The sequence below is a fragment of the Hemitrygon akajei genome, chromosome 9 (assembly GCF_048418815.1).
Source record: "Hemitrygon akajei chromosome 9, sHemAka1.3, whole genome shotgun sequence".
NCBI classification, from domain to species: Eukaryota; Metazoa; Chordata; class Chondrichthyes; order Myliobatiformes; family Dasyatidae; genus Hemitrygon; species Hemitrygon akajei.
The window spans coordinates 93,014,891-93,030,104 of NC_133132.1; the positions used below are offsets into that span (position 1 = coordinate 93,014,891).

Below are 15,214 nucleotides of genomic sequence, written 5' to 3' on the forward strand. Positions count from 1 at the left end.
TCATCTACTCAACAGAACCTTTTTGCCTATGAAAGAATTAATAATGGTTTCTTTTAACAGTACTATTTTCTGTAATTTCAGAAAACCAGCCCAGAGCAAAATGCTGTCCATGCTGAAAAATCTCCCTTCCTCCTACCCATCCTCCCTCATTTCTTTATTTTCTTTTCCTTGGGTCCAAAATAGCAAAATTATCCATGCAGCCCTTTATGAAAGCTTCCATTACCAAATAAAAAACAAAGAGCAGTCCTTTAACTGAAAGCAGTTTGTAGGGGGATAGCTTCACGTCAACACGTGTTGATGTTAGGGAATGGTTTTCTCTCCTTTTCATTATCAGTATGGTTATGTCTTTCCATCAATCCTTGCATTACATCATGCAGGGGAGAGTGTTCATTTGTATTGTTTCCAAGAATATGACCAAAGACATCTTGAAATATATTGTCTTTCTTTTGCAAAAATCAATAGCTTCTATGTGTGTGAAGGACTTTGTTGAAAATGCTGTCCAGTCACTCCTCCAAGATGATAGTGAATCCTCCCTCAATATCTCCAGTTTGTTGTTTATAGGATTCAATAATTTATCTCTCATGTTTCTAATCTTACTTATGATCATAAACAATTTAGTAGTTTAGATTGCTGATTCAATACTCTTCACAAGATTCCTATTTACAGGGGGTCCCACCAATTCAACCATAATTCTTGTACTGAGGAACATCTATTAGATAGTTTAGACCTGCTCAGTCAGTGTGAGCCGACTGGATATCAAGGTGTTCATGTAGATTGTTCATGCTAAAGAACCTGTCCTCTGTACTATACAGAGGACATCATATTTCACCATGTGCTGTGGAAGAATTAGATAGTAGAAAAGGAGGAGGCCTTTTGGCCTCCTGAGTTTGCACCACCTTGTAATTAGATCGTAGCTAATCTATTTGTTAACCTCAGACTTTCTGCCCAACTTCAAACCTTTGAACAACCTGCTTTAAACATTCTATTTAATTTCTTAATTATGTGGGGTATTCATATGGTATTTTACTGTTTTTTTCATTCAAGGGCCCTCAGATCTCAGATCTTCATGTTTCACACTACTTTGCTCTTCTATAGGTCCTGACAAGGTGACTAACCATACTTTTCCTTCACGATTTTCATCAATCATCTTTCTGCCTACTATTTAAATTAATTTTGTTGGCACTTTTTGTTTTATCATGACAACTTTCCAACAAACTTTTTATCATAAACAAACTTGGATAAATTACTTCTGGGTCTCTCATCTAATTTTATATTTTAAATACGAACTGAATATTACGATCATACTTCCCCAGAAGATCGTTTGTTAGAGATCATGAACCAATTCAGTTTTATGATACATGAACAGATTAGAAAAAGCCAGTTCCCAGTTGGGTTCACAATGTATGTTACCAAGAAACTGTCTTAAATGCATTCCTTGAACTTATCATTAAGTTCATTGTTCCCAATCTATTTGAAGATTTAATGATCAGTACAGGAATTCATCCCTTTTAAAAATATAGTTTAGTTTACAATTTGGAACACAAAATGGGCAGCAGTGGGATGTTTTCTGATAATTGCACAACATTCAAATCAATTTGTAAATGCAAAGCAAATGAAGCAGTCCATCCCTGCATGCAGCAAGAGGAAGTCATTATGCAGGCATGGAGTGATAAACTGCAAGTAACATCCATATCAAGAAGATGTTAAGCAATGTCAGTCTTCAGCAAAAGAGAAATAATTAGCATTATTTGTTACATGTACAGAACAACATTAAAACATGCAGTAAAATGTGTCATTTGTGTCAACAACCAACACAGATCTAGGATGTGTTGGGGGCAGTCTCCAAGTGTTGCCATGCTTCCAGCGCCAACGTAGGATGCCCACAGCTTATTAACACTAACCCAAATGTCTTTAGAATGTGGGTGGAAACCAGAGCATCCAGAGGAAACCCCTGCAGCCATGAGGAGAACATACAAACTCCTTACAGATAGTGTTGGGAATTAAACTTGGGTCACTGGCGCTCTAAAGCATTATGCTAATCATTATGAAACTGTGCCACCTTTCTGGGAAAGGACATTGACCTTCGTTTCCTTATCCTACCAGTGGGTCTGAACACTTTTGCAGCATCTTACCCGTTTTGAGATGTCTACAGTAGATCATCCTAGGCTCAAAAATACGAAGGAGGCCAATGATCACTGCTGCCTATTGATCATCAGCTTTGTGCTGACTTTGAAGTCTTGTTTTTCCAACACACTTTTCCTTGAACAGCTAAAGGCAGTGCTAGGGCATTGGTGATGACGATGAATTTCCTTGTCGATGCCTGCCTCTACTAAGAGGTGTCTCCAGGGGATGGAAGGTGATTCACATTTTCAAGTTAATGTTAAAGAAGGAAATCATGCCAACAAAACTTAAGTTTCAGTTAGTAAGTTAATCCTGCTGGAACATACCTACCGGCATCACCATTGTTATATTTGAGCTTCATTTAGCATATATCTAGAGAAACACCATTTTAGAGTTGTTTTACAAGGTTTAGTGAGCTGCATCTAATGCTTTTATGTTATGTACTAACTTTGCTGTGTATTCATGTGTTTAATCCCCATGTGTGGATTAATACATACATTCTAGGTTTTCTGAAGAATCTGAAAAAAAAACAAAAATTACAGATGCCCGAAATGTTCAGCAGGTTAAGCTGTATCTGTGAAGAGTCACGAAGTCCCTAACTTGGTTTTTGACTCAGTATGTTTCTTTTCCATTAGATGCTGCCTGACCTACTGGGTGTTTGGAGCATTTTCTGATTTAACTGATGAAGAATCTTGTGACTTCCTCCCTTGATGTCTCTGAGTTCGCTTTCTGTCCTACTGTCCTGACCCTACATCGACCCACAAATTCTTTCATTACATTTTGCTGCATTGGCTTTAATAGCTGGTATTCTCACATGATCCTTTTCATGGTTCTCTCTTTCATTCTGTTTTTTTTTGGATTCTTCTTAAATTTTATCTCTCACTGAACCTTTGGTCACCAAAATGTGGCCTGACATCAATTAAAAATGATAAAATTCATATTTTAGCATTTTAAAATGCTGAAACTTTATACTATACATTAAAGATGCAAAAGCAGAGATGAAAGCTTATGCCTTTTTGTTTGCAATGATGTAGATTTCAATTTGAAACTATTTTGATTTAGATTTTTATCTTGGCATCTGTTTTTTGACATGATTGGTTTTGAAGTATCTCTACTAATGACATTCTTGTTTCTAGATGATGTGAGGACTTTGATTCATTTCTATTCTGTGAGATGTTTTCATTGTTTCAGTATTTTTGGTCACAGAACCTCGCAGATCTTCCAGATGATGGAAATTGGTGAAATTCTTCAGGTAGTCACACATTCCCCTTCCTTTCACCCTGCAAATATTTCATCACCAACTCCCCTTTCAAAGATACTGTTGTGTTTCCTCCACACTTCCAGTCTGTGCATTCCAGATCACAACAGCTCAACAACAAAAGAAAAATTCTTCTCTTTTTATTGGCTATCTCATTCTATTGCTGATGTATGCTATTGGGGCTTAGCAAACTACCACACCAAAGAGAACAGAATAAAGTCTGTAGAAAGGTAGGGGTGTCTATAGGATGACTAAAGGAACCTTTGGAGATATGCCAGAAGCGTGGGAAGATGAGCAAAGAGGTCAATAAAAATTACACACTTGACGCAATTATGAAAATCTTCACTTTGGACAGCAACATTAAAAAATTTAAAGTTTAAAGTAAACTTATTATCAAAGTATGTATATATTAGCACATACTGCCCTGAGATTCATTATCTCATGTATACTCACAGTAGACCAAAGAAATACAATAGAATCAATGAAAAACTACAAAGACTAACTAAACCGATGTGCAAAAGAAGAGCAACTTTGTAAATACAAAAAGTAATATTAATAATAAATAAATCAGTACATAAGTAATAGACCATAGGATCATTAGCAGGATTATGCCATTCAGCCCATCAAGTCTGCATCATGGCTGATTTATTAGCCCGCTTAATCCCATTCTCCTCCCTTCTTCTCATAACCTTTGGTGCCCTTACTAATCAAGAACCAATCAACCTCCACTTTAAATATACCCAGTGACATGGCCTCCACAACCACCTGTGGCAATGAATTCCACAGATTCACCACCTTCTGGCTAAAGAAATTCCTCTTCAATTTTCTGAGAACATGAGTTGTCAAGTCCTTAAATGTGAGTCCATAGGTTGTGACATCATTTCAGATTATTATGCAAAAGAATATCACTGGGAGCTCAAATGATCTTTAATATAAATAGGTATGTTACTTCTTTAATTATTCCCTGCAAGAGAACCCATGTAACACTTTCTATAGAAATATATGTTTTCAGCCTTGGACATGTAAGAGATAGAGCTTCTGCTTCCACAGTATATTAAAGACAATTGTGTTTCTGTTACGCTTAAAAATGTTAACACTGAAGTGGAATGCATCACTTACTTGTCCTTTTCCTCCAGTGGTCAGCACTTGTAACCTGTGGCAGTTGATTTAATTTCCCACCACAATAACAGCTCTCTTTCTGCACAGGCATCTCGCCTTCAATGACAGCCGTGTCATCAGAGAGATTCCCATGGCTACCTGCTGCTTCTATTGGAAGTACCACCGTTTTATCCTCAATGTTTGATCACAGCCTTGTACCACCACCGGAAAGCCAACCTCTCACATCGCCAAATCTCACAGGTACTGCCCACCGGTTCTTGTAATTTCTTCATGAATGTTGACTCATTGTCACACAGTTGTATTGTCTTTTCCCCTTCCAAAAATGCCTGCTTTCAGTGCAACACCATATCTTATGGTTGCCTTCATCACCTCTGCCTTCTCTTCCTATTCCCTTGACCTCTTGTTTGGAAACTGGCTGCTGTGTGCTTTTCTGACATATTTGAAATCATGAGTTAATTTTAGCTGTCAGAAGAGATGAATTGATCATTATACAGATTTGTTCCGTTTGCAGACATCTTGGGACTAAACAGTAGTTGTACAGTTGAGCACCGAATAGACCCCAGGATGTGGATTAACAGCTGTTAAAGTTTTTTTTCATATTTTCATTGCTTTGCCTTTTATGGACATGTGTGAGAATGCAAAAAGGCTTTGAAAGCAGGAATAATTAAAGGAAAGATATCAGTAGATTTCCAAAATTCCAGTTTTAGCAAGAGTACCGTAGATTCCGGATTTTAAGCCGCTACTTTTTTCCCACATTTTGAACAGCTTTGAACTTTGCGGCCTTTAATCCGAAGCGGCTAATACATGATTTTTTTCATGCCGCCTCGTAAACATTTTGCCTCATAACAGTAGACCAATAAAATTGATGAGTAGTTCACAGAGGTCCAATGAAATTGTACGATAAATCAAGCGCACTTTCACAATTAAATTATTGTAAATCAGTCATTTGTACTCACCCTCATCAACATGGAAAACACTCGAAGCATTGTGCTGCCTTATGGCAGTTACTTAGTTTATAATATTTTCGCTTAGTAATTCATTTTCTAGTTAAAGTTAGAAGAGTTTTAACTATATTTGTTTTCTGTACTACATCGCGGGATGCTATGACGTCACACCCGGTTTCGCGGTGTCTTGTGGGAAAATGCCGGTTTGCGATGAAACGGGACGGAGGGAGGGAGCGCATTACGCGAGCGGCTTTGGATCTGAGCGAACGCTGCTTTTAAGTTAAAGGTGATCAATAACTTTTCCTGGTAGGCTGCAGTATATATATTTTTTACCAGTCGTTTGGAGATATTGGAATGTTGTTCAGTAAAGAAGTATACGCAACGTATATTTAAAAGTAGCCGCGTTACGGGCACGGTTCGAAAAAAAGCATTTGCAATATGTATTTGTTTTTGTTACCATATGGATTTAATTAAAAGTTAAAAAAATCCTCACGTGTAATATCTTTCTGTGTAAATATCTCATATTACAACGTGGGACACCTGCGGCCGAAAATCCGGTGCGGCCTAAAATCCGGTGCGGCCTTTACAATTAAAAAATTGATTTTATTTCTAAAATTAGAGCCAGCGGCTTTTAATCAGGTGCGCTCTGTAGTCCGGAATCTACGGTAGTTCCCCGGATGTTGGAAATCTAAAGAGAAAAAGAAAACCTGCAGATGCTAGAAATCTGAAATAAAAACCGAAAATGCTCAGAGCACTCAGCATACCAGGCAGTACCTGTGAAAAGAGAAACAGAGCTAATGTTTCAGGACAGTGACCCTATTTCAAAAGGGAAAAGGGGAATAAGAAATTTTACAGAGAAAATTTACAAGGGCATTGCAAGTACTTGAGGATGTGAGTTATGTTACTTTATTTATTGCAGTGTAGGAGAAGGTGAGGGAGATTTGAGAGAGGTAAACAAAATTATGAGAAGTATAGATAGGGTAAATGCAAGCAAGCTTGTCCCACTGAGGTGGAGTGAGTCTAGATCTAAAGGTCGTAGGTTAAGGGTGAAAGGTGAAACATTTCTGGGAACTTCTTCATTCAGAGGATGTTGCAAGTGTCAAACAAGCTGGCAGTAGAAGTGGTGGATGCAGGCTTGATTGCAACATTTAAGAGAAGTATGGGTAAGTACATGGTCAGAAGGATATGGACAGCTATGGTCCAGCTACTAATCTACAGGGTCAGGCAGAATAACAGTTTTGTCTGGACTAGATAGTTTGAAAGGCATGTTGCTTTGCTGTAGTGCTCTATGACTCACAAGTGTCACACAGCCTTGTGTTTGCAACAGATAACACAAACATTGAAATGTATTTAATCCTCCATTAACCTATTTGATCATGCCTCATCTGATCATAGATGTTTCCTTTCATCCATCCCTCACTATAACAATATTATGGGAGCAACCTTGGTTTAGAACACAGAGCATAGAACTCTGTACGACACTACAGGCCTTTCAGCCCATAATATTGTGCTGACCATGTAACCTACTCTAGAAACTGCCTAGCATTACCCTACTGCATAGCCCTCTATTTTTCTAAGCTCCATGTATCAATCTAAGAGTCTCTTAAAATACCCTCTGGTAACCACCTCTACCTCCATTGCTGGCAGTGCATTCCTCACACCCACCACTCTCTGTGTGAAAAACTTACCTCTGACATTCCCCTTGTACCTACTTTCAAGCACTTTAAAACTATGCCCCCTTGTGTAAGTAATTTCAGCCCTGGGAAAAAGCCTCTGGCTATCCATATGATTAATGTCTCTCATCATCTTATACACCTCTTTTAGGTTATCTCACAACTTACATCACTCCAAGGAGAATAGGCCAAATTCACTCAACCTATTCTCATAAGGCATGCTCTCCAATCCAGGTAACATCCTTATAAATCTCATTTACACTCTCTTTATTGTATCCACATCCTGCCTGTAGTGAGGTGAGTAGAACTGAACACAGTACTCTAAGTGGGGTCTAATTAAGGTCTTATATAGCAATAACATTAGCTCATGGCTCTTGACCTCAGTCCCATGGTTGATGAAGGCTAACACACCATACACCTTCTTGACAACACTGTCAACCTGCACATCAGCTTTGAGTGCCTCATGGACACAGACTCCCAAATCTCACTGATCCTCCACACTGTCGAGGGTCTTACCATTAATATTACATTCTGTCTTCAAATTTGACCTACCAAAATGAACCACTTCAAACTTGTCTGGGTTGAAGTCCATCTGCCACCTCTCAACCCAGTTCTGACAACCCTGCAGACTATTCACAACACACCCAACTTTTGTGTCATCAGCAAACTTCCACTTCCTCATTCAAGTCATTTATAAAAATCACCAAGAGGTGGGGTCCCAGAACAGATTCCTGTGGAACACCATTGGCCACCATCCTTCATGCAGAATACAAATCATCTACATCTACTTTTTGCCTTCAGTGGGCAAGCCAATAATGAATCCACAAAGCAACGTCTCCCTGGCTACCATGCCTCCTTACTTTCTGAATGAGCCTTGCATGGGGAACCTTATAAAATGCCTTACTGAAATCCATATACACTACATCCATTGCTCTATCTTAATCAATGTGTTTTGTTGCAACCTCAAAGAAGTCAGTCAGGCTCGTAGGGTACGACCTGCCCTTGACAAAGACATGCTGACTATCACATCAGATTATGTCTCTCCAAATGCTCATAAATCCTGCCTCTCAGAATCTTCTCCAACAACTGACCCACTACTGAAGTAAGACTCAGTGGTCTATAATCTCCTGAGTTATCTCTACTCCCTTTCTTGAACAAGTGAACAACATTTGCAACCTTCCAATCCACTGGTACTTCTCCCATCCCTATCGATAATGCAAAGATCATCACTAAAGGCTCAGCAATCTCCTCCCTCACTTCCTACACCAGCTTGGGAAATACCTTGTCCAGTCCCAGCAACTTATCTCATGTAATACCTTTCAAAAGCTTCAGCACGCTATCGGGACTATGGAGATAGGGAAGTTTGATACTGAAGTAGCATCAGCAGGATAGAAAATGCTGGTGAAGCCAGTGGGGAAATTTCAAAATCACACAGAGAAATATCAGTAGGGAACATCTCTGCCATAACCAGACTAATAACCAATATCCTAAAGAAATTTGTTTCAGTCCAAAGGAATAATTCATTTTTGCTCAATGCAATGTTCTTTGTATAATTATGAAACCCTATTAGGAATTAGCTGTAGTTTTCTGCTGTTTTTCACAAATGCAAAACTGAGAGAAAGTTTAAGTTCCAAATCCATCAACATGTAGTAAGATGAGGTACTCACCCAGCAAAATGCCTTTTCCAAAAGCTCCCTCCTAGAATGTGCTTGTTGTTGTTTAGTCATTTAGTCGAGTCCGACTCTTCGTGACCTCATTGACCTAGGGTCCATTGGGTTTTCATGACAAGATACAGAAGTAAATTGCCAGGTCTTTCTTCAGCGCAGATACTGCTGCTGCCCAGGTTAGGAACTGCCTGGGTTTGAACTCAGGACCATCTGCCTTAAAGTCCAGTACTGATGCCACTACACCACCAACCAGCCCTAGAATGTGCTATAGGGCTATTAGACAAAAACCTAACACCATATTAAAGGTTTCTTCAACCAGGCAGTTAATCTGATCAATCATTCTGGTTAGCCCTCCCCAATCCCCTCTGTCTACTACCTCAGTCATTGCACACTAAATGTTTTAAACCACTTTTTCTAATGTTGTTTACATTATAAATACATGCTGGTATTTACATATTGATGGACAATTTATTCCAAATCCATACTACTCTGACTTATTTTTATATAATTTATTCTTTATCATTGTTGAATGTCATTGTTTTCTACTGCATGTTGTGCCATCACACCACAGCAAATTCCTAATAAGTGTAAATATTATCACCATCATCATCATGTACCATGGTGTATGATATGGGTGATCATTGTCATTGACCAGGATTGTTCTTGACAAATTTTTCTACAGAAGTAGTTTGCCATTGCCTTCTTTTCTGCATAGTGTCTTTACAAGACAGGTGAACCCCAGCCATTATCAATATTTTCAGAGAGTGTCTACCTTGTGTCAGTGGTTGCATAACCTGGACTTGTAGTATGCACCAGATGCTCATATGATCATCCACACCTGCTCCCATGGTTTCACATGATCCTGATCAGGGGAGCTAATCAGGTGCTACACCTTGGCTAAAGTGACCTGCAGGCTAGCAAAAGGAAATAGTGCCTTACATCTCCTTTCGTAGAGATGTATCTCCAACCCATCACCCAGTGTGTAATTCTATTTGGCAAATAAAGTTGATCCTTGATATGGTAAAAGTATATGTGTTATCAATGTATGTATATGTCTCCATATACAAACCTGATTTTCATTTTCTTGCAGGCATACTCAATAGACCCAATAATCATAATGCAATCAATAAAAGACCATATCAAATGGGCAGACAACCTGTGTGCAAAAGCCAACAAATTGCACAAATAAAAAAAGCAAGAAGAGAAATAATACTAATACTAATAAATAACTAAGCAATAAATATTGAGAACATGAGATAAAGAGTCCTTGAAAGTGAGTCTGTAGGTAGTGGGAACAGTTCAGTGATGGACTGAGTGAAGTTATCCCATTTGGTTCAAGAGTCTGATGGTTAATGATTAATAACTGTTCCTTAACATGGAATTGTGGAACCAAGGCTCCTGTATCTCCTCTCTGATGGCAGCAGCCAGACGAGATCATGTCCTGGGTGGTGGGGGTCTTTGAAAAATGACGCTGTTTTCCAGTGACAGTGCCCCATGTAGATGTACTCAATAGTGGGAACATGGAAGAAGTTTTGCTACCAGAATGAAGGAAATACGTTGTGTGAACTTTAATTATAGCAAATAATTAGAAACATGGTCTGTTAAAAACCTGGAAGAACGCTTAGAGAAGATAATACGTGGGTTACAAGTGATAAAGGAGAAGAGAAATCTGGTTGGACTGAGCTTGCTTACAGATTGGTTGGCCGGGCCTCTGTATTCCTCTTCTTACCTATCCTGCTGCTAGGGCCAATTTTGGTCGACATTCTCCAGCTTGAATCCAACAATGTGCACCAAGTGATGGCTGTTCATCGGATGTATCAATACAAAGCTTCCATCCCTGGAACGTCCTGACAGAGTTGACACAAAATAAAGTTGAGTCAAGCTCATTTTTCTGTATGTTTTATACTTTTTTTCATGTTATAGTTCATTAAAAAGCATTAAAATAATACAGATATTTTGAACATTTCAATTGTCATACTTCAATCTTAGACTAAATAGGATTCCTAGGTCAGAACATGCAGAATCTTCTTCTTATTTTCCATTTCTGTCATTAGAAAGGTGCCGACACTTGTCTCTGCTTTCTGTGATTACCGTAACTATTCTCCAAGTGACATTTAATATACAATACACATTAAACTTGTCTGGACCATCAGAAAAAACTAATCAAAATTAAAATGTTCATATACATAAGAAGTTTCAGATCTTCCACATATGCCAAAGTGTTTTAAAACTAAATTTGTTCCTTGGAAGCTTAGTGATATTTTTAAACTGTCACAAGCCACAGTTGGTTTGTGTGTAGTGATTTCCCACTAAATGCATAAACACAAAGGATTCTGCAGAAGCTGGAAATCCAGAGTAACACACGCAAAATGCTTTAGGAACTCTGCAAGTCAGGCAACATCTAAAGGAAGAAATAAAGAGTCAACTTTTCGAGCGAAGACAATTCATTAGGATTGCTGAATGGTCTCAGTCCAAAATGTCGACTCTTTATTCCTTTCCATTAGGTGCTGCCCTGACCAGCTGAGTTTCTCTAGCATTTTGTATGCGTCCCACTAACTGCAATTTGAGTAATGACCAGATAATCTATTTCAGTGAAGTTAGTAATGAACAACTGTTTACTGGAGCGCTGGGCTGGTGGGCTGGGAATAGTACATCTCTGAAATTTAAATAGAATAGTGTAGCCAGCTGAGAGAGCAAAGGGCCCATTTGATACTCCATTCAGACATTTGTAATGGAATGAACAATGGTGCAGTTCATGCTAAGTCTGACATTGGACTGTCAGCCTAAATCATATGTTCTCAAGGACTTGAGCTTTCTCAAGCCAAGAGTTTTCTGCATCATATTCAGAGTGGTGCTACTTGAATCAAGTGGGCATTTACCTCAATGCAATATGTTGGAAAACAAAGTCATTTTCCTTTGAACCACCATTGGAAATTGGATGTAAGGAACCAGGAAATTTGCAGTTATCAAGGAGAATTTCTGCACTTTTCAATAACAATAAACTGCCTCCATGTCATAATATCAACCATAACTTCTTGAAAGCACTCACATATTTCCTACATTATCACAGTGAATAGCATATTAACATGTACTTCTTGGAATTAAGCTGCTGTGGGGCATTGCGAAGGGCACTTTTTACTTATTTTGTTCTATATTAAACCGTGACAGTGCAACAAGGTTAAAGACTCAAACTGACAAACAATGATATTCAGGCTGCTTATCAGGATATATTCTAATCAAAACAGGTCTCCACTGCAGAACTGGTACTGATGCAGATAGTTGAATGCTCTGGTGGTGGAACTGTTGCACAAAAGTGGAGTCTTTTCATGTAGGGAATGTTTTAATACAGACTGTAAGGTCCTACAAATAAAAATATGTCCAGAAAATCTGTATTGATGATTATAGACTGCAAGATAAATAAATCTCAGAATTCCAGAGAGAACATATATACAACATACAACACTGAAGTACAGTAGTTATGGGCAGCTAGCTACATGGCTCACAATACAATCAATGACTTCATTAGGTGCACTTGTACACCTGCTCGTTAATGAAAGTATCTAATCAGTCAATTATGTGGCAGCAACTCAATTGTATAAAAACAAGCAGACATGGTCAAGAGGTTCAATTGTTGTTCATACCAATACCAGAATGAGGAAGAAATGTGATATATGTGACTTTGACCATAGAATGAATGTTAGTGCCAGGTGGGATGGTTCAAATTTCTTAAAAACTGCTGATCTCTGGAATTTTCACACAAAACAATCTCTGGAGTTCACAGAGAATGGTGCAAACAATAGTGGTGTGCAGAAGAGCACATCAGAATGCACAACACATTAAACATCAAGGTGGATAGGCTACAGAAGCTGAAGATCATGAACATACACTCCGTAGTTTATTATGGACATGCGGTACCTAAAATAGTTCTACAGAGTGCCTCATAGTTCCACATCCTGGGTCCAATCCTGATTTCAGTCGCTGTCTGTGCAGAGTTTGTGTGTCCTCATGGTCATAGAGTACTACAGCATAAATTACCAAAGAACAGAACCAGGCCCTTCAGTGCATCCAGTCATTGCCAACTGGATATTCTGTCTGCTTCCATCTACCTCACAGGCTTCCTTTAGGTGCACTGGTTGGTAAGTTCATTAGCCACTGGAAATTACCCTAAATATTGGTGGGTGATGGGAGAATAAAGTGCTGGATGATGGCCGCAGAGATGATGGCCGAGGGACCTGTTTTGGAGATGTGTGACTCCATGACATCTACTGTTCTTAGCAATAGTATCATGGGAGCTTTTACGTGCACCAAAGGAAGATCCTTGACATTTTAAGAATGACAATACCAGATGAACAGAGGAAAGTTTAGGGGAGATGTCAGGGGTAGGTCTTTTACACACAGAGAGTAGTAGGTGCCTGGAATTCACTGCCATGGTGGTGGTAGAGGCAGATATATTAAGGACATTTCTAAGACTCTTAGATAGGATCCGAGGAAATTGGAGGTTTTATGGGCTTTGTGGAAGGGAAAGGTTAGTTTGATTCTGGAGTAGGTTTATGGGACAAAGGTTGGTATTGTGCTATAATGTTTTATGTTCTATGTTTCAAAGACACATAAGGTAATATATTGATGCAAGTCTTTCAGTCTTTCTCCCCCATTGCATAACAAAAAGATACGCAAGTATGCCTTCCAGCTCATGTCCACATACAGTGATAGGCTTGAGCTGACCAGTACTGTCCCTCAGTGTTTTGTATTGATAGACCCATCCCCACTAGCACTATTACCCCAATGTTATACAGTGATAGACCCTTCCTCATAACTACTGTACCTCAGTTTTGTATATTGATTGACACATTCCCACCAGTACTGTAAGCAAAAACACAAGCAAGTTTATTTGTATAGCACTTTTCAAACACAAGGCAATTCAAAGTGCTTTACATAGAATAAGATATAAAATCCAAGTATCAAATTTCAGACAATATATATGAGAATAAAATCACAAAAAATCGATATGATAAATTGAAGTTACAATGCAGGAGATTCTAATTAAAAGTACAGCGAAAAAAGTTTTAAGCCTCAATTTAAAAGAGCTTCAAGTTGCGGCAGATTTCAGATTGTCTAAAAGATTATTCCAGATATGTAGAGCATAGCAACTAAAAGTTGCTTCACCATGTTTAGTTTTGACCCTGGGGATGGTAACCAGATCCGCCCCAGGCGACTTGAGAGCTCGGGAAGGATCATAGTGCAGCAGGAGATCAGAGATGTATTTTGGCCCAAGAACATTCAGTGCTTTAGAGTAATATTTTAAAGTCAATCCTCCGATAGGCAGAAAGCTGATGTAGTGATCTGAGAACTGGAGTGATAGGTTCTACTTTCTTGGTCTCAGTGAGGACTCTAGCAGCAGTGATCTGAATGAGCTGCAGCTGTCTGAGGGAGTTCTTTTTACAGAGGCCTTTGAAAACGGCATTAAGTAATCAAGCCTACTAAAAATAAATGCATGGGTGAGTGTTTCTAGACCCTGCTGAGACATAAGCCCTTTAACTCTTGTTATATTTTTAAGATGGCTGTAGGCTGACTTTGTAATTGTCTTAATGTGGTAGTTAAAACTTAAGTCAGATTCCATCATAACAACAAGGTTTCTGGCTTGGGTTTTGGTCTGTAACGACAGGGGTTCTAAGCGAGTACTGACTTTTAATTGTTCTTTTTTGGCACCAAAAACAATTATTTCAATGTTCTCTTGTTGTGCCTCAGTGTTGTACAGTGAAAGATTTATCCCAACTAGTACTGTGCCCTGGTATTGTACACAAACCATCAGTACTGCACCCCAGTGTTTTACACTGACAAATCCTTCCCAGTCAGTACCGTACAGTGACAGACCTGTATAGGTCCCTGCCAGTTCTGCTCCCCAGATCTTATCTATACCCAACAGAGCAGACATAGATTTTGATCCTTTGGTCCTGTGTCTGTCTCTCTGGATGCGTCCATCATTTGTTCCTTGATATTGGATAGTCGTATACCAGACATCTGTCCCTGTTTCCAGCTCCCATAAAATCCCTAGTACCATTCTTTTCTCAGGCTCACTCTGGCCTATGGTGCCAGTCCACACGCTGGACTGTGTTCCTTGATCAATCCTGGCATCAGATGAGACGCATGAACCAGGCGGAGAGCAGAGGAAGTTGAGATCTACCTCAGTGTCTGTACAGTGGCTTTTGCTGATCACAACACAGCAGGGGTTTCATAGTGATAGTTGCACAGTGAACTTCAACAGCTCCCCTGAGGGATTTGGGGTTCCTTCAGTACTGCTCCCTCACCCTCTGCTTGTTAAATGAAAACATGGCATTCTGTGTCATAGTTGTACAGGACAGATAATTTCAACTTAGACTGCAATCTAATTAAGTCTTGGATTCTTTAATTAAAGAAGAACATGTCTGTCTTAGA

At 39.0% G+C, this 15,214-nt stretch overlaps 1 protein-coding gene across 1 annotated transcript in view; it reads left to right on the forward strand.

The window, feature by feature from the left end:
• Positions 1–15,214, forward strand: part of eys (eyes shut homolog) — a 1,854,977-nt gene that overhangs the window by 1,275,812 nt on the left and 563,951 nt on the right. Inside the window, exon 31 of the mRNA XM_073056513.1 lies at positions 4,586–4,738. Within this exon, the coding sequence (XP_072912614.1) occupies positions 4,586–4,738 (153 nt within the window). The remainder of the gene's footprint in view (positions 1–4,585; positions 4,739–15,214) is intronic.